The sequence below is a fragment of the Panthera onca genome, chromosome C2 (assembly GCF_046562875.1).
Source record: "Panthera onca isolate mPanOnc1 chromosome C2, mPanOnc1 haplotype 2, whole genome shotgun sequence".
NCBI lineage: Eukaryota > Metazoa > Chordata > Mammalia > Carnivora > Felidae > Panthera > Panthera onca.
The window spans coordinates 38815079-38835537 of NC_138347.1; the positions used below are offsets into that span (position 1 = coordinate 38815079).

The 20459-nt window shown below is 32.6% G+C and overlaps 1 protein-coding gene across 3 annotated transcripts in view; it reads left to right on the forward strand.

Annotated features, from left to right (window-relative positions):
* CADM2 (cell adhesion molecule 2) overlaps positions 1-19765 on the forward strand; it is a 1075089-nt gene extending 1055324 nt beyond the window's left edge. For all 3 annotated transcript variants that reach the window (XM_081796571.1, XM_081796570.1, XM_081796572.1), the window contains 2 exons: positions 11109-11234; positions 12039-19765. In XM_081796571.1, coding sequence (XP_081652697.1) covers positions 11109-11234; positions 12039-12157 — 245 coding nt within the window. In that variant the 3' untranslated portion in view covers positions 12158-19765. The remainder of the gene's footprint in view (positions 1-11108; positions 11235-12038) is intronic.
* The last annotated feature ends 694 nt before the right edge of the window (positions 19766-20459 follow it).

Below are 20459 nucleotides of genomic sequence, written 5' to 3' on the forward strand. Positions count from 1 at the left end.
TTAGTCCATAAAAAAAATGGACATGCTCCTACAGGTGATCTTTCCCCATCATTTTAAAATATTTATTCTTTATTATAATAATTTATGCTGTGACACAAACAATTGCTACAGACTAAACTTTTTAGAAAAATGTTGAGTGTTATAAATATTGTCATTGTCAAACATTTATTCTTTATATTTTCTAAAGATTTTAAAAATAAACCTGTCCTATTATTGATTTCTCTGATAGAACACTTAATTTAATTATGATTAAGCTATTTCTTTTTAGTTTAGTTTAAGAAGAAATGTGCTTAAATCTAGATTTTCCTCTTCTGCAGAAATCCTTGCATAAAACTTATTTAACTTCTAGTGTGCTTAAAAATAATTTAATTCATCCTTTTAGATTTGCACAGGGTACATTGCCAGAATAGACATATGGCAATGTTATATACCAGTCATTTGTCTTCCTTCTTAATGGTTGTTCCCATTTATTTATTTTTTGTGTGTAGGCTGAGACCAGTCATGTGCAAAGAGTTAGGTATTGTTGAAATTGAAGGCAGAACAGTTCCTAGTGAGCAAGACATAAGGCAACAGAAAAAAAAAAAACAGCAGCTTCTACAGATCACAGAAATGTAAGAGAAATTGCGCACCGTAGAATGAATTTGAGCATATTTTACCTGAAAAAAAATGCAAACCTACAAAATCCAGGTTTGTTTATAGTCTCTTCTCTTACAAAACTCATTATTTTACTCACATTATTTTTATTGAGTACCTGCTAGACGTGACTTATATGCACAGGGTCCATGTAAACTGATTTTAACACTAATTCTTTGAGGAAGAAGGTAGAGGAGGTATACCATCCTTATTTATAGACTTAGGACAGTGAAACTCTAAGAACGGCAAACTGAAAGTAATACTTGGGATTTATGGTTCTGAGTAATAATACTATTTCAGATCTTCTATGATCTTAAAGAGAGACTGTTATTTAAGGCAGGAAAATTACACTCCATGTCATCTGCATAATGGATAATTTAGCTAACTTTTCCAAGCGGTAAATAACCCCATAGCTATCCAAGAACTTATCTTGTTCTCCCTTTGATCTCCTAGATAACCTTAAAGAACATTCCTTTCTTTCACCTTCCTCCTGTTATCACACAGGTAATCACTCTGGCAAGTTCTCTCCCCTTTTAGATATCAGTGCTAAATGAGATGAAGCATTTGTGAAGGGCCCTCAGCGGCCCTAATAGTCACACTACTCTGCTGGTTGAAAGTCCTCTCTAAATTGTTCAAATTCTTCAGAGCTGAAAAGTTTCCTCGTTTGAAGCAGTCAAGGAAATAATATCCTGAGAGAGAAAGACCAGTGAAATGAAGAGATTTGTGCTAGAACCTACTTTTATCCAAAAATAAGAACACTTTTTTTAGGAGAAATTTTCCACTTAGATTTTACTTCTCAAGGACAAATAGAGTATCTTATTCAAGTGTGTATGTTGTTTGGGCCCAGCACACTATTAACTATCCATAATACGTGTTAATAAAACCAATTGTTATACAATTAGGAAACCTGTAATTCATACAAAATGAAAAACAGATTTTGAGTGGAGACAATTCTCACAGGAGAGAATTTGTAGTCCAGTGAATGAAATTTGTGTAGGATGCAGCCGCACTTCACGTTGGCATGAGTGACAATCACACTTCACTTGCTACAACAGTTTATAAATTGATTATAACTCTAAGCTAAACAGCCTTGAAACAAACACTAAATTCAAGACAAAACAGTAATTCTGTAATTATTTTCATAATCTTTTTGAAGAGGAAGTCTATATGCTATTACACCCAGAAACATGTGGCAGCACGTCTATTTATGAGCTTGATGTGGAGCAAAATGTATGGTGCAATCAATATATTTTGAGAAGAAAGGCTAAGTGTTGTGCTTGCTGGGAATTTTCCCTATTAATGAAAACCTGTTGTATGAGGAAGCCTTAATTTAGAACCCATAGATTTAGAGTCCCTATACATGTTGTTCGTAGTTAAAATTATGTGTAAATCGCTGCACACAAAGAACAATATATTTTCATGTTTTTTATTCCTTAGAGATTGTTCTTAAGTAGTTTTGTAAGAACAGTAATTGTACATAAAATTAGAAGGTAATAGATGATCCTTGAGTGAATATGCTGATATATTTTTTTCCGGGTACTTTGCTTATGTCATATACTGCCAAAGAACACTATATTTTTTATCAGTAAATTATGTATAACTATTTCTAATGTTTTGCAATAGGGGTTCTCTTTCTGAAGTGTTAGAAAACAAAGCTGGCTCTTAAGTACACGGAAAAAATTCTAATTTAATGTTAGAACCAAATTATCCAAAGTGTTAAGTACAAATCTGGATGAGTCATTTTTACTTAGCAATAATTTATAAAATACTTAAGTAGTGACAGTATTGTTATTTTTTAACCAATAATTTAATATTATGAACTGACTTACTGCTCAGCAGAGCAAATGGTATCTAAGGATCCAAGTTCTGTCTGGACTTTAGTATAAGAACTTAATATTATCCATTCACTCACTAAATCTGCTACCTTCTAAGAACTGAAAGCGAGTGTAAAAGTGCTCTTTCAGCTACATTACAAGTATAAGATGAAACTCTCATCTTTCCAGTAAACTTGCATCTATGAGGGAATATAAAACTAAAGCAAGTGAATTAATTCAAGAGAAAAACAATTTCTGAATGAAATAATTCAGGGTCAATTGACATGGGGAGACCAACCAGTGTTGTTTGGACGCCACATACATAGAGGGAAAGAAGAACATTTCACGAGATGAATAAACAGCACTAACAGGAAGTCATTTAGCATGGATGGGCACTGAATTCCTCCTTACGATAGGAGGAAAGAGAATACAATTGTGTGGAAACATAAAATGCTAGGAATTACCTCAACAAACTTGTTCTCAAAATAGAAGTCATCTGACACATCCTAAAAAACTGACTTTCATAATTATTTTTAAAGTCTTTCAAAAACTATTCCAAAAACTTGCTTAGACAAGCTGTCCCATGGTTTATCAATCTTTACATTAATAATAACTATGATTTTCTGAGTCAACACTTTGCATGCTTTGAATAAAATAAGCCATTTATAATACAGAACCTGGCATAGATTAAATACTCAATAAATTATTCTCTCATTTAATCCTCACCCATCAAACTCCCACCAGCTTTATTTTATTCAATCTCATGTTATGCAAATTTTCTTCTATTAATATCCCCTCCCCATTTTTCAAATATTCAGACACTTAGAGTGCTTCACTATTACCATTGAGAGCAAAGTCCTGAGTGAGTCTTTTAAAAGTTAAAAAAGGAAACCTACCTTTTCCCACATGGCAGTTTATATTTTCCACCTTCCTCCCCCCTCTTATAACTGTTAGAGAGTACTTACATTACACTGTGTCAGATATTCTTCTAAGCCCTTTATTTACAGTAACATATTTAATTTTTGACAACCCTGGAAAATAAGAATTATTCACATTTGAAAGATGAAAAGGTTAAGAAACTTGTTCAAAGTCAAAATAACAGTAAGTGGTTTAAGGTTTGCTATAAACAATTTGTAAATCCGGGATTTTGTGAGCAATTTCTTCCACTTGAGAACTTTAACTGACTTTTCTTCTATTCTACTGTTTCCCTTATATTTATGTACACAACACAACATAGTTTCATTCCTAGATTGATTTTGTCTGATACTCTTGATGTCAATCCTTACATCTTAACCACTATGAAACACCTGTGTGTGAGTGGATAGAGGGCAGGGGTTTGCAATGTTAACACACTACAGCACCTAATACAATGTGCAACTCAATTACAGGTAACGCACTAAAAAAATGATTGGTGCAGTCTTGGCTGTTCTGTCTATAAAAATTTGGCAGGGAATGAGTATGGATTATCCATACTTCCCCCAAATCTATTTTCCATGTCCTTAAATTTTCACATTAGTCAAGTGAGATAATACATGAAAAAGACCATACTATAGTTTCTACATTAGTCAGTTCAGGCTGCCAAAACAAAATACCATAGACTGAGTGACTTAAACAAAATTATTTATTTTGCACAGTTGTGGAGGCTGGAAGATTAAGATCAATGTGCCAGCGTGGTAGGTTCTGGTGAAAGATCTCTTCCTGATTTGCTTAGCTACATTCAAGTTGTGTCCTCACATGGAAGGGAAAGAAAGACAGAGAGAGGGAGAGGGACAGAGAGACAGAGTTAGCCCTGGTATCTTTTCTTAAAAGGGCACTAATCTCACGCATGAGGGTCTCACCATTTGAGGCCTTGACCTCATTAAAACCTAGTTTTCTCACATCCAATCCATCTCCAAACACCACCATAGTGGGGATTTGAACTTCAACGTATGGATTTTGGAAAAAACACAATTCAGTCTATAATAGTTTCTCAAAAATAATATCTTACTTTCCAAAGTCTTAAAAATGTAAATAAGTATATTCCCAGCAAAGAGAATTAACTAGAAATGCTAAATATCATTTGATTGTGATTCAGAATCACTAAATAGGGATACTAAACTTGAAAAATCATCTTTCTATTTCTAAGGGTGATAATCCCATTTTTACACTTATTTTTGAGCTTAATTTCATATTTTTGAACCATTTTATAGTTAAACTGAAATTTCTCTAAGAGTTTTCACTTTAAAAAAATCCTGCAATGGGGCGCCTGGGTGGCTCAGTCGGTTGGGCGTCCGACTTCAGCTCAGGTCACGATCTCGCAGTCCCTGAGTTCGAGCCCCGCGTCGGGCTCTGGGCTGATGGCTCAGGGCCTGGAGCCTGCTTCCGATTCTGTGTCTCCCTCTCTCTCTGCCCCTCCCCCATTCATGCTCTGTCTCTCTCTGTCTCAAAAATAAATAAAACGTTAAAAAAAATTAAAAAAAAAAAATCCTGCAATATGGATAGAGAATAGAGATATAAGTGGATTAATTTTTGAAGTGTCTCTTATCATGCATTCTGATCATTTTTGGTCTAAATTTATGTCCTTCATTCATTTAACGCTTGACGTTCCACAACTCTGATGGTTGTTAGTAGGGAACTATGTTCGGTGGCTTTTGCACAAGAGACATTTGTTTCTTTCACCAATTCTTTTTTTATTCATTCCATCTTTTTCTTATTCATATTTTTCAATATTGACATTGACTACTATTCCTAGATTTATCAAAGATTTCTCTTTACCTTAACCTCAAACCTAATTGGAAATTTTCATCTACTATCCAATTCACTATTCCATGATACTGAACTATTGATAATGAATCTTTAGTCTGAAACTTGACATATAAATAGTTTTGTAGATAATAATTATTAGATTTCAGTGAGAAAACAGTGAAAATTTCTTATCAACCTCATGAGGATATGTCTCACCATGCTTATCATAGTACCCATCCTTAGAATATTAACATTTACAGTATTACTATTGTTAATCCATATTTGGCTTTGAAAACATTTATTTTAATATATAATGAAAACCATTTTCTTTTAAAAGAGTCTTGAAAACTAATTTAAAAATATTTACATAAAATGATCTTAATTTCACTTCCTACCTACCATTTTGTTCAAACTGGAAATCATATATGATAACTTGATAAAATTATTTTTTATTAAAATAATTCTAACACATAAATTAAAAAATATTTGTCATTTATAATTTCTGCAAGCTGTGATCCTAGAGAGTCAAATACTTTGAAGTTTATATTCTCATTTTAAGGGGAAACACATGGCTGACTAGTTCTTTGTTGATAGAAACCCCCAGTGATTTCAGAGAGAGAATTATATACTTTAGGATTCTCCATGTTAAGATGTTAAATAAAACTACTTGGGGCACCTGGGTAGCTCAGTCAGTTAAATGTCTGATTCTTGGTTTCAGCTCGGGTCATGAACTCACAGTCTGTGGGTTCAAGCCTTACCTTGAGTGCTGCGGTGGGAGAACAGAGCCTGCTTGCGATTCTCTCCGTCTCTCTCTCTCTGTCCCTTCCTTGCTTATACTCTCTCTCTCTCAAAAATAAATAAATAGGGGTGCCTTGTTGGGTCAGTGGGTTAAGCGTCCAGCTTCAGCTCAGTTGGTGGGTTCAAGCCCCATGCTGGGCTCTGTGCTGACAGCTCAGAGCCTGGAGCCTGTTTCGGATACTGTGTCTCCCTGTCTCTCTGCCCCTCCCCCACTTGCATGCGCTTGCTCGCTGGGACACATGCTTGCTCTCTCTCAAAAATAAATAAACATTAAAAAAATTAAAAATAAACAAATTAATAAATTAATTTACAAAAACCCTGTACTTTAAGGTTACTTTCTACTTTTCTAAATATCAGAAATTGCTAACCCTAAATATTATTTTTTTTGTCAATTTCAATTCTTTTAATAGTTGAGGAGCTACTCAGAAAAAGTATCTGGTTATTATTCCTCTGACTTTCCTAAAAGAATTATTATTATTTGACATAATTTTCTCTTTGGAATGCTTTGTTAAGTGTCCAATAACCTTAATTGAAAGATGTTAACAGTTCAGAAAATTTTAATTCTATGATATTCTTTGTGTTTTGTGCATTATTAGCTAAAGAGACTGCTAATATATTGCTAAATCTGTTGGGATTTACTCACTCCAGTTTTAATAGACTAACTCCAACAAATCATAGACTAACACTCGAGAATGAATAATGGTCTTAAAGATATATGATGTATTTATCTGAATAATAATGAAGACTCAGCTATCTGTAAGGAAACTTCAGAAGGCTGTACTTCATTTTTTTTATTGCTAAGACAGTAGGAGAGGAATGAAAGAAACTAGTAGGAAAATTGAGTAAGTTTCATGGTCAGGAAATAAAAATGATAAATTTAATCTTGACAAATACTTTACATAATCCTTTAGAAAATAAAGTACAAAAGAAAAAAACTGAAAATAAAACAAAAAAAGCATAAAGTGTAATGAAAAAGTTGTAACATTTACAAATATTTTTAAACAATGTTGAAATGTTTCAAAATATTAAAATATTGTTTAAAAATGGGAAATAACATTAATATAAATATACAAGTCCTATAGCAGAAAACTATGCCACCTACTAAAAGATAATAAAGGTTTGAATAACTGAAGAATCATACTATGATTATGAAAATGCATAACATAAAAGAACATCTATAAATTATTATAATCCCAGTAAAGAATCTGTTATGTTTTTGTTTCTTGCAAAATTATTCTACACCTGATCTAAGACTTCTCCAGTGCATTAAAATGATTTTTAAAACTATAGTACTAGTTGCCCAATAAATTGAGATTTTCAGCAAACTGAAAACTGACTTTTCCAAATGTGGTCTCCAAACCTCAGAAAGTGTACCCTGGGATTGGAAAGTGAACTGGAAAGCCCACCTTGGAGCCGGGACTCTGTGGACTGGTACTTACTGCTCTTGGGGAGAGGAAGGAGAAGACAGGTGGCTGTAAGAGAGCCCAGGCTAGTGGCACTCAGGGAGAGGAGTTGGGTTATCTTAGTCGTCAGTCTCTTCATTTCCAGTACTCGGATTCTCCTGAAAACTCCAGCAAATCTGAAGAAGAAAAGATTCCATTTTGCTGTAGACCATTTTTTCATTCCTGTTCATTCCTCCACATTGACCTAAAGGAACACAATGTAGGTTTTCAAAATTCTTGAATCCCTTTATTCTGAGAAACAAAATTGAAAATATAACCTCAAGGTTATTTAAAGACTATTCTGTTTTATTGAACAAAGTTAATTCTTCAGTTTTAGTCAGGATAAGAACTTACACAGGAACTGGAGATAATGAATCTATATTATAATTGTCTACAATTAAAAAAAAAAACCCTACAATCTTGGTGTAGGATTGTGTATATATTCCTCACATATAACAGATTAGAATATTCCAAGCCGTAATGTATGTATATATTTACTTTATGGTAGATGATAACATCTATGATGAAAGAAGTAGTGTGGGGGACATTAAAATTCTTATTGTCAAATAAGAATTAAAGTTCTCTTTTATACTTTAGCTTCAAACCATAGTCCAAAATATATTTTAGATAGATTAAAATATGACAGTAAAAATGTTAGATGACTGCATAAATCTATATGTGTATATCATGGCAAAAGCATTTCAAATCATGACCCACAAGTCAGACATCATAACACAAAAGTTTGATAGGCTTGATTACATAAAATTGTAAGACTTATGTATCAACTGAAAGGACCACAAATGAAGAATAAACAAAAAATTGTTAAAAATGTCCAACTTTCTATGAAAAGAGATGTTGCAACAGAAAATCTGAATGAAAAAAATAATCAAATTTCATTAACAACTATTTCAAAATTAATGAATTCATATGGACAAAAGTAGTAAGTCACATTTATGGTAACTTGTAAATACCAAATATTTAACACTTATCAATATTAGATTGGCAAATTTTTTTAATTATAATATTTGATGTTAGTATTATAGAGGTGAAAATCCTTCAGATGCTGTTGGTGGAGGATGAATTTATATAATCTTTCTATAATATAATTTGGCAATATTTATCAATAGTCTTTAAATAATATTGTTTATTCCAATTGGTCTGGAAATAGTATGTTTCAGAATTACCTTCAGGAAATGAGACAGGTACAGAGATGTATGAATAAGAGTGACTTCTCAGTTCCCAAAAAGAGTGCTCAGTTCTGAGAGAGAGAAATGATTTACGACCATGTGTATTTGGGGACTTGAGTAAGAAGTGGAATTTGGAACTCATTCTAAAGTGTCTAAGCAAGGAATAAGAATAGGTAATTCAGAGGTGTGGCAGGCTTATTTTTTGTTTCTTTGTCTTCCTGTTTTTTAATTTTTAGATTTACAGCTAATGGCAGAAATTAAGGGAAATACAAGTAATATATAATAGAAAGGTACATTGACAACAGCTGCAATGGCAGGTTCACTTTTTAATACTCAGTGTTTTTAAAATAAACCTTTTTTATTCCCCCTTGGACATGTATTCTTAGTTGGACAATTTTCAAGGCATATGTTCTTAGCCGGGCAATTTTCTTCCAGGTGGAGACTGAGTGATCTATAGCCTTACTTACTCTTGTAGCTTCTCTCAATTTCAGTTTGTATCTCCTGAGATCACCTTGGAAGTTTACACATGGGACGTTTTTATTGGCTGGATCTTCATTCAATTGTCCAGAACACAGATCACATGATTACATTCAACTGAAGTGAAGCCAGAAAATGTTTTCCTATGTGCACTGAAAGAAAAGGAAACATGTTTGTTATTAGCTAGAAATCTCTTCCCCAGTATATCCTTCTGATTACCAAATATTTTTTCACTTCTTTTCCCTCACACAAACCACTTCCATACCCTGTCTAAAGACACAACCTAACGTCCCATCAAGCCAAGGTATCCAATTCGAAGACTAAGCTCTTCAGATATTCGCAGTCTTATTCATGATATCTGGATGTATTTGTCAAAGGACAAATTATTAATTACTAATGCTCCTCTCTACCCATACACAAAATACAGTGATAGCACACAGCCAAGAGGAAATGCTTCTTAATATAAATGCTCTCATTTGGAAATAGAGAATGAGAAACACTGAGTAGTCACTTATCTATAGCAATTATGAAAACATCCCAGACTGGCAATCAAAGATCCCTCTGCCTTGGCAGTAGTTGTACTTCCTTGAAGAAACTGAATTCTCCTTTGTACATTCTTTTTTGTTTCCCCCAATCCTGCCCTATGGGAAAATTCAATCTGTAAGTTATATTCCATGGGCACATCTGAAGTATGCTCTTCAGGGAGACTACATAGCTTTTATAGTCCACTTCTTGCCTCCACCAAGTTTGGGGATCCTGAGGTTGTTTGAAGTTTTAAATAGACTTTTTTTTTTTTTCTATCTAGACAATGCTACTTTCATGCAATAGTTTCATGAAAAACACAGTAGACTCCTGAAATGTCATATTCATGTGTCTATAATCACAGTTTAAGATCTTTTGAAGACATAATTGTAAAGCCTATTTTTTTTTCTTTGCTTTCTCTGTCCTTTAGACCATAAATAATTAGCATGAGGATACTTGCAATGTGGGCTTGGGAGGGGAGGCAGTACACTGAATCTGACCTTTGTAGTAGGGTTCAGCCTTAGTGGGTTTTGTTGCTCAAAGCTTCTTTCAGTTTTAATCCCTTATTATGTGGCTTCTATAAATAGTTGATTTTCCAAACTTTGGAGTTCCCAGTTGTCTGGGCTTTCTTTTCCTCGTTTCATTTCTGCTTGAAAGCCGGCTATCCTTTGCAGGGTTCGTGTCTTTCCTGTAATATTTTACTAAAGGCCAAATGTGAAAGTATATTATTAATCAGTACCTCTCTAGCTACTTTCTCTAAAGCTACAAGTCAAATAGGCACTTAATCCTCTACATTGAGTATTCATTTTCCTCCTTCTGTCAATCACATTAAACACAAATTGTAACACCGTCCTCTCCTTGAAATATGTTCTTTCCTTTGACCAAATACAATGTACTCTGCAGGATATTTTCCTAACTCACTGTTCTCTCCTGCTCAGTTGGCTCTACTGGAAGCACTTTCTCTTCCTAGACTTTAGATATGGGAGTTCCTCAGTTCAGTTGTCACACTTCTTGTCTCTTTTTAGACTCACTACCTTGGGGAGTTCATCAATTGCCATAGCTTTAAATAATATTTATATGATAATAAATCCTGGGTTATCATCTCAGTCCCAGCCTTTCCTATGACATAATTTTATTTCTTAAATGATATAGTGGTGTTCATCACACTAAAAAAATACACACATACACACGGATATACAGAGTCACCCATATTTTCAGAAAGAGAAGAGGAATGAAAGGCATAAAACCATGGAACATTGTATACATGTGTTTGTTTATCCAGTCTTAAAATGTAAACTCAATGGCAACAGTAACTGATATGGCAAATGTTACATTCCCAGGTATGTTGTACAAATGAATATTTGTTGACTGGATGGTTGGTTTAATACACATTAATGAAATTTTACTTCAGTAGAAATGTGCTAATTTTCAGAATAACTCATTGTAATGCAGATATGCCCTCTATACTTAAATAACACATCAGTTGTGTGATATTTTACTCTCTTTTCTAGATCCCAATGCTCTGGCTGGCCAGACTGGCCCTGATCATGCTCTTATAGGAGGAATAGTGGCTGTAGTTGTATTTGTTACGCTGTGTTCTATATTTCTGCTTGGTCGATATCTGGCAAGACATAAAGGTAGGTAATATTTAACAAAGTATTCTTAACTTTGGCAAAAATATATTCTAAAGGCTAGCTTAATCATGAAATATTAAATGAGTGTATGTATATATGTGACAGAGAGATCTAAATATGAAATTACTTCATGGAGTTCTTGATTATTTTACTTAATGAAAGTTGGATTGGTTTAGCAAAATAATGTTTAGCCAATGGCCAAAGGTTACAGAGTGAGTCATTGGCTCAGGGAAAAAAAAATAGCAAGTTTGTATTTATCTCTAGGATTGACATTCAACTATAATGCTAAGTGTTCAGCCAACGTTTTTGTCTGTAGGTTTATAGACACACATATGGCCATATCAGTGAGGAAAATGTGTGATTTTTTTGCAGTGGGCTAGGTAGCAAACTATTGACATAATCTACTTTTAAGTGGAGTTTTCAAAATGAAAGATGACACGTTTGATGTGATCATTATCAACATCTTCACAAAGGGCCCTGATTGCTACAGCTGCATGGATCACATGGTCTGTATCCATCATTAAAGAAATCAAACTACTCATTACCCATTCCAGTTAGGCAGTTGCTCCCAGTTAACCTGGCCACTGCTTCATCTATAACATATACCTGAAAACTGATAGTGTGCGACATTAGAAGAGTGAAATGTATGGTTTATTATGTCTCAGAATGTGTTCTCACATATAAGAAATCGGGCATAAGTTCCTTCCTCAATGAATGCAGTGCTAACGCTGGCTATTTTACCAGTCTCACAGAACTAACCAATATATATATATATATATTTTTTTTTTTTTCTCTCAATACCCACAGGAACATATTTAACAAATGAAGCTAAAGGAGCCGAAGATGCACCAGATGCTGACACAGCCATTATCAATGCTGAAGGCAGCCAAGTCAATGCTGAAGAGAAAAAAGAGTATTTCATTTAAAATGCAGGCCAAGATTATGAGTTTTCCTTACCAGGCTGGCTGCTGGAGAAAACTGGCTATCATCTTTCAGAATTCATTTCTACCATCTTCTGCTACCTTTATTAACTTCCATACTGTACTGCTATCAGTGGCCAGTGTATACCAACAATCAGCTGTCGAAAGCATCATTCTTTAATTACTGTACCATCCATAATGCAGGACATTTCTTACTGCCTAAATTCCACACCATTGCTCTTTTAACATACAGTGCTTGAATATACAGCCTTAACAATGTTAATCATCTCCTTGGATCATGGTATTGAGTTGTTTTTATACATTGGAAAAAAAGTATGCAAAGTGTTTTTTTTTCCCCCCTCATCTTTTCCCCCATTAAATCATAAATTTTGTCAGTTTGCCACTGGACAGCTTTCACGAGTAGTAGGATTAGGTAAAGACCTAACGTGTTTAAGTTTAATCAGAGATTAGAGGTTTACGATGTTTTCCACATGTCCACCTTCAAAGACATGTTTGGAAACATATGCCCTAGAAAACACACTGTAGAATAGATTCTGGAATGTTTGAGATTATACTAGTAAAGCTGTATCAATTTGCTATTTAAAAATACAGTATTTGATACAGGAGCCATGTGTATGAATTGCAATCATGCCATGACATCTTATATATAATTATATAGATTCCACCATTAGGTTATTTTAGCTTCATTTACCAGTAAGTTTTACAAACATGTTACTGCTTTGGGAATCACAAAGATTTCATTCATTTCTCTAATTTGATTCTGTAATTTATTTGCTCCATAAGAACTCACCTGCCTAAACAAAACTGAAGTATCCATAGGGCACAATTTTGAAACATTTAGTATCTGTATATAGTGCATATAATAAATCCAATTAAACATTATTTGATACATATTTAACTTTTTTGGCTGTAGGTAATTCAGTCATAAGTAAGCATTTTCTAATGTCCATTATATCCCTTTAGATATTACTTAAACCAATATTATAAGTAGATAACATGTATTAGTATTTTTGTCTGTATGTCCTAGCACTGTTCAACAACAAATTTTTCTAGTTCTTGTTAATTTTTATTTGTTATACAATGGAAGCACAATGTTATAAGGAAAGGTAATTTTAAGCTAACAACCAGTGCACAGCCTCAGGTTTTCAATTACAACCACAGTTGAATAATAACCTAAAAGTAAACTCTTAGTTTGCTAAAAATTAAAAAAAAAATAATAATAATTTGGCAGTTCCAGAGCTGCTTACCTATGTTGGTTTGCCAAAAAGAAGTGTTTAAGATATGTTTTCTGTATAAATGAACTAATTCTTTATTAAATTCCTGTCTATGCATTTTGTGAGGTACAAACTTATGAAACAGTGAGTGATGGAGAATTTCTGCCATGCTTTTAACTCCAAGGTGAAAGTCTCTTTCTCTGGATTATTTCTGAAATTTTGGTGTATTTAACCATTAAGAAATGCTGTATTCTTACATATGATACAGAGTCAATCTAAAGTCATATTATTTCTTCTAGTAAAATACAATATTGCTAGATTAGTTCTCATTAAATTTATTATATGCTAAAAATTAAAAATCCAGTTAGATAAAAAATTATTTTCCCATTCAGAAGCATTGCACCTTTAAGAAGAAAACTAATAGGACAATACGGTAGCTATACTTGTGATGTCTGAAAGCATGATGGCCTATGGTTTTAAAAATAATATCTTGGAATTTATTTTTGGGAAATGAGAATGGTTGAGTATGACATCATGTATTAATATGAAATGGAAGACAAGGGTGCTGTATCTTATTTATCAGAAAAGTATAAACTTTTAAAGACAACGTTAGAATTTTTAAATTGTTTTTTTTTTATTGTTGAAGCATTTATCTTGTTGATTTCTTACAAAACAAAAAGGACGATGTCAGTCAAGCAGCACTTTTTCAGAATATACAGAACATAAATAATATGATGTGGTTGAGTGTTAACATAATAAATCATATACAGTATGACATTTTAAGGAAATAAGTCTGCATTGATGTGATTGCATGCTTGTTTTTACAGTTCACTCCATACCATCTGTGGAAAAATGCAATAATATGTTAATATAGTATGGTAGTTTGAGAGAATCAGGTAGGTGCTACTAGACACATTGAAACTAGAATAGGTTTATAAACTGTTCATATCTTTCAATGCATAATCTTTAGAAAGACTCCACAAAACAAAATTCATCCTGTTAGTACAAAATGGAAAGGTTCTTATTACAGAAGTAAGTTGTATAAACTGCATCATCAATGACTATTTAAAGCTTAATTTCAGGATGCACTTACAAAATTGCTACTCTTCATTGATGCTGTATTTACATCCCTCTTCATTTTGTCTATATTCTACTTGGCTCCAACTGCTAAATTGTTGCCTAAATAACTCAATCATTATTTATAGCACTGTAAAATTAGAAATCAAAAATTGGTTGTATTTCAAAATTTTTGACTCTTTTAACCCATTAGAGTAATATAAAAACTCATTAGAACTCTTTAAAAGAAACTAATATATTATGATTTGTGGGCTCTAATAAAATGTTTTGCCAGTTAAGATAGTTCGATTTGAATTAGGTATCATTTTTAGTTACTGAAAAATATAGCAATAGAATCATATTTTCCTATCTGTAAAATGTACTTTATTTCCACTAAACAAGGACATAAATTGTAAAAATTCTCATTTCTACCAAAATCAGGAAAAAAAACCAAACATTTCAAAATAGAACCATGTCAATTGCAATGTCTGAAATGTGCACATGCGTATGCACAGAGAGCCAAATTCTGTCTCTGCTTATTGAGCACAGAAGCTACGGAACTCAATTGAAGGAGTGTGAACACACACACACCCCTAGTAGAATATGGAGCATTATTCTTTACCAAAAGTAGCTATTCTCTGCCAGTGTACTGTTTACAGTGTAAATTGATCGTTCTCCATCAAAGAAGTGTAAACAGCATTCTTTTTTTCTTCCATTCTTGAGTGTCCTAGATAGAATGATTATTAAAATTAGGAAGAAAAAGGAACGTTTGTGAGTACAAGAGCAAAGATAGAGCACATGCGCAGAGTATTGATATGTGTATGTTTATGTATGAGTGTGTGTGTGTGTGTGTGTGTGTGTGTGTGTGTGCGTGCGCGTGTAAGAGAGAAAGAGAAAGAAAGATAGAGAGAGAGAAATTTCAACTTGTTTTCTTTTACCAGAGAATCCAAGAAGCAGTTTAAGGAACCTGATTTTGGAGTTTAATCTAGAAACTGGATGATCTCATATTGATTCAAGATGATTATTATTGCATTGAAATCCCACAATTAAAATAGAGAAAGAAAACTAACTTTCCTAAATATGGCAAAGAAGCTAACACCTCATTTATTTTCGTTTCTTTGTAAAAATATAAATATCTCAAATTAAAAGGACAGGCTCACTTGTAATTATGTACTCATGATTGTAACAGCATTGAGATTCCATATAGGCACATGTACAGCAGCTGTTTGACGGTGATGGTTCTTCCATGTGACATACCAGTTATCGTGTAATTTAGTGCCACTTATTGCAAAGTGTTACCAAGGGGAACATTGAAAATACTTTTTCTTTTCCTTTGGACATAAGGATAATTTGATGAATGTTAAATATGAACTTCATGTTACATGTTTTAATTGTGGAGAAAATTCAAAACCTCGTATCTTACTGCAACTTCCCTTTCATCTTGCTAATTACGTAGAGCCCACTAAAAGTGCCCAATATTATCCCCCTTTGCGAATGGTAATCTGTGATGAACATACGAAATAAAACAAACAGAAAGAGCTGGCAACCACAGCTGAAATAAGTGAAACATCTAGCGAGAATTACTGCGTAATGCTTTTTATTAAGTGGCACAAAGTACACACTAAAAACTATGCAAAATATAGGTAACTACAGTGTACGTACATGTAAGTATCTTGTACTTGCTGTGTATGGATGTTGGAAACCCATGTAATTATAATATGCATTTTGAATATTGGGAAAGAGGAAATCTTAGTGTAGATAATAGAATTTGTTTTGAAATATACACTGGCAATATTGAAATATACTCAGTGCAATATCTGAAATTCTATTGCTGGATACTTCATGCAAAGGGATTTTAAAGAATTCTTTAACACCATCCAAGAGGTTGCTAATCGTCACCTCCCACGCACTAAAGCATTAATTAAAAATGCAGTTGATTCAACAACAACACTTTAAGCTTTTCTTAATCATTAATGTGACACAATAAAATTATTTGGCCTACTTTTTAGCACAACTGGAGAGAAAGAAATAACCTGAGTTTCAAACTTTGCTTGATATCTAATTGAATTTGGAATTCTTAAACTTTCTTTGAAATATGTGTATATTTTAATAGGTTATGGTACTTTTATTATAAGTACAGATTTATTCAGTCAAAGAACACAGGTTACCCTTAGTCAGTAGTTAGAGTCACTATATATCTTAATGGGAAATTTTTTAGACCTTTGTTCTATTTATTTTATTTTTTCCCCCTTTCTCTCCCTATTGTGTCCCAGACATACCCTTTGCACTTATACCCTTCCAAAGGCAATGGATTGAAAGTAGCAAGATTATAAAGAGAGCTAAAGGGGACAACGTGTAAGAATGGGTTCTAAACTCATCAGCATTTTTATGTATTGAGATTATTAATATTGAATGCAATAGTTATTGGATATAGCTGGTAAGTTCTCTGCCATGCATACTTACAATAATCCTTCTACCTCTCACTTTTAACATGGGCTATGATATAGAAGAAATAATGATTTACAGGATATCCCAGGAAGCACTCTTTGGGACTATCATAACAGTCCGCTCCCTAGCCCCTGGGAAATCTCAAAAGCCAATTTCTTTTAGTGTATTCAGTGTGTATGGATCTGCATTGGTTTTCCTTTTCTATCATTAACTTTTCCTATAGGCAAAATATGCTAATTTTATAAGGATATTTCTTCTCATGCCTACTGATATTTCAATGTAATATAATTGTGTTGATTTTTAAAGAATAATTTAAATGGCAACACTTTGGAATCCAATCTGACATTTCATTTAATATTTAAACTGCAAAAATTCCTCATAAATTAATGCTGTGCTTTTAAGTAAAAATTATGTAAATTATTTATTTTCCCAAGAAGTATTATCTATGTAAGACAAAAATTTAAGTATTTAAAATTGCCTCCTTATTAACAAATAATACCTGAACAATGAATGCAAAGTCTTGCCACAAATGCCCACTTTATTGTGTCTGCTTAGACATAATATGAATTTTTCAAATGATGTAATTTAATTATTCGAAAAGGAAATTACATTTTAAAAGCAGATTTTTCTTTAGAAAAAAAAAAGACAAGAAAATATTTCAAATTATGATGTTGAATCTATAAAATATGCTTCAAGTAAGATGTTTCTATGTTATGTGGTTATGTTACAAATAATATTTGGTCGAATCTTTACCATCTTTTCCATATATATATATATATATGTTTTATATATATATATGTTAGTTACAAGAAATGTATGGTTATTTTGGAGAGAATGGGCCCACATGTGAAAAATATGTAAAGAGAAAACACTATTTTCCCCTATAACACATACTGTATATTTCAAAAGAAAAAAAAAGTTAAAAGATATTTGAAGATTGCAGGGGCAAAAAAAAGAAAAAAAAAAAAGGCCTCCCAGGGCTCAGCACTTAAGCACTTTTCCCACATCCAGGGTCAGAACAGCGGTGATTTCCCACACGGACTTTTAAGTGCGGCATGAATGCGACATTACACTTCTATTATACACAGTACTGTTAAACCTCAAATGTTTTCTTTCTTCAGATGCTTTTCCTTGTACATGCTCCTAGTAGACACTTTTCTCTTTATATTTGCTGATAGTGAAAGTTATATGCAATAAAATATTTGATGGTTGAAAGCAGTGGTCACCAGTTGGTTAAAAAACAAACAAACTGAACAAACTATGAAATGTAAACTGAATTGTTATCTCTTTATCTTTTTTGCGTTTCTCTGTGTTTCTAATGTATTGAATGATTCTCATAAATAGAAAAATAATTTAGAGATTTTTCAAAACTAGTACTTTCTCCTTATAAATGTATAAAATTTTAATCTCTTTACAAATTTATTTAACTGTACCTGCTGTACTTATTGTAGATTCAATGATGCAGTTAAGTAGTGACCCAAGAGTTTGGGATTACTGACCTATTTTCTTCATATTCAGTTCACATCAGTATTTGTGAATTGGTTGTTTAGCTTTTCATTCAACCAAAAAAAATATTCCCTCAAGAAAGCTCCATTTTTATCATAAATATTTCAACCTAATCAACATTGGAACAAGTCTGCCATGTTAAAAAAAATTTAAAGACTTATCTCTGAAAATGGTACCCAGAAATGCAGGTGTTCCCAGTAATGTAGCTTCAAAAATAAAATGTTCTATTTACATGACATGAAATTCATAACTTTTGGAAGGGTATATTTATGACAACATAAAAATAAATTCTGTGCTGTAAAGAAGATTCGCCAAAATAAACGTATTGCACAGAAGATAGAAAAACACAATTATTGAATCTACTGTTATCATAAACATCATCAAAAAACAAAATGCATATTGTAATATTAGGTACATGACACTTGCATGTTGATATGCCTATATACTTACAAAGTATTCAATGTGTACTTAGTGGCGCTTAAAATATGTCATGTACAACTCTTATAAACATTCTTACAGGGTTCCCATTTGCACTTCATCTTTCAGTAAAGTCTTGTCAGAAAAAAAAATGTCTGATACATATGGAAAAATAAAATTTGAATTTTAGTTATCTGTTGGACACTACTGAATTGTCTATTCATTTAGTTCATTTTCTTAGGTCTGAAAGCAGACATTGAAAGATGGAACTTTCTTTTTTCCCACTGACAGGTTATAAAAGATGTTACAAACCAAACATTATTTTACATATCTTTTTCAACTGACCACATTATCCATTCATTTTAGATTTTCTAGTGATGCCTATTTTCCTTGTAAACTTCTAAGTGGAATTTTTAAAAATTAAGCAGTAGTAGAATAAATGTTATTTGTACAACATTTAATCGTTACTCCTTGGAGAATATGAACCTTGTAATATGGTCACTAAGGGTAAAAAAAAAAAAATGTTGCTGACTTAGGGAAATCTGTTTGAGATTGCCAAAATTTTAATAATCTGTAAAGGTAATATTACATTCACTTATGTGTGTTTACTAATGTTGACTAGGAACAGAAGCAAAAATACCTAAACCTATTTTTTTTTAAGTTTTCACACTCTAACCAGTATTATATATTTCAACTACCTAAGATAATACAATTAATAATATATCCATCCTAAGCTTATGCCAATAAGAATTTGAGATAAGCTTTTAAATTTATGGGAGATTTTCTTTGTGTCTTTGGAAGTTCACTTACCATAAGGTATTTTATAGTCTACTTTAAATAACAGATTTTGTTATACAGGGTAAGCCAAAGGCTGTACAAGAATTAGTGTCATTGGGTCTGATATTTGTGTTAGACCATGAAATATTCCATTAAAATTTATCTGTAAATACAAGGCAAGATTTTGTATCTGGTCTATTTTATTAAATAACATTTTATTTACTTTAATTCATTTTTTCCTAGCAAAAGCAGCCCTGCGATACAATTTAACAAAGGTGATTCTGCATCAAAGATAGAATTCAACACATCTGAAAGCAAATGATGGCATTTGATATAATCACATTCTTTGACACAATCGTTGTTTTTTTTCCTGCTATCCAAAATGCCCATTCTATATGGCTGCACAGACTTATACACATACGACATCCGTATTACCTAGATTAAAATCAACTCTGTTTTCATATTGGCAATTGTTTCCGTTAAAATATTCTTCAGCATTTTTTTTTTAACCAAGGAGCCTCACTGGAAATTCTACTTCATATAATTCACTAAAGGATAGAGTTAAGTTTAGGTGTTCTTAATTATCATTGCATAGTGGCTTTAGTCCATGAGAGAGATCCTCATTATATGACAATCCTGAAATGATGCTAAAAATAACTGCACACTTTTTTTAAAACAAGAAGTTCTAGGAAATACATAGTTTAATTTTTTTCAAACCATATTTGTTTTGTGCAATTTAAGGATTTTTTTTAATGTTTTGAAATCCAACAAATAAAAAATAGAGACGAGATTAAAGGAAAAAAGCAGTTTCCTGGTTGCATTTTAAATGCCACCTTGTACTACTTACTCTACATTGCATGTCATTTATT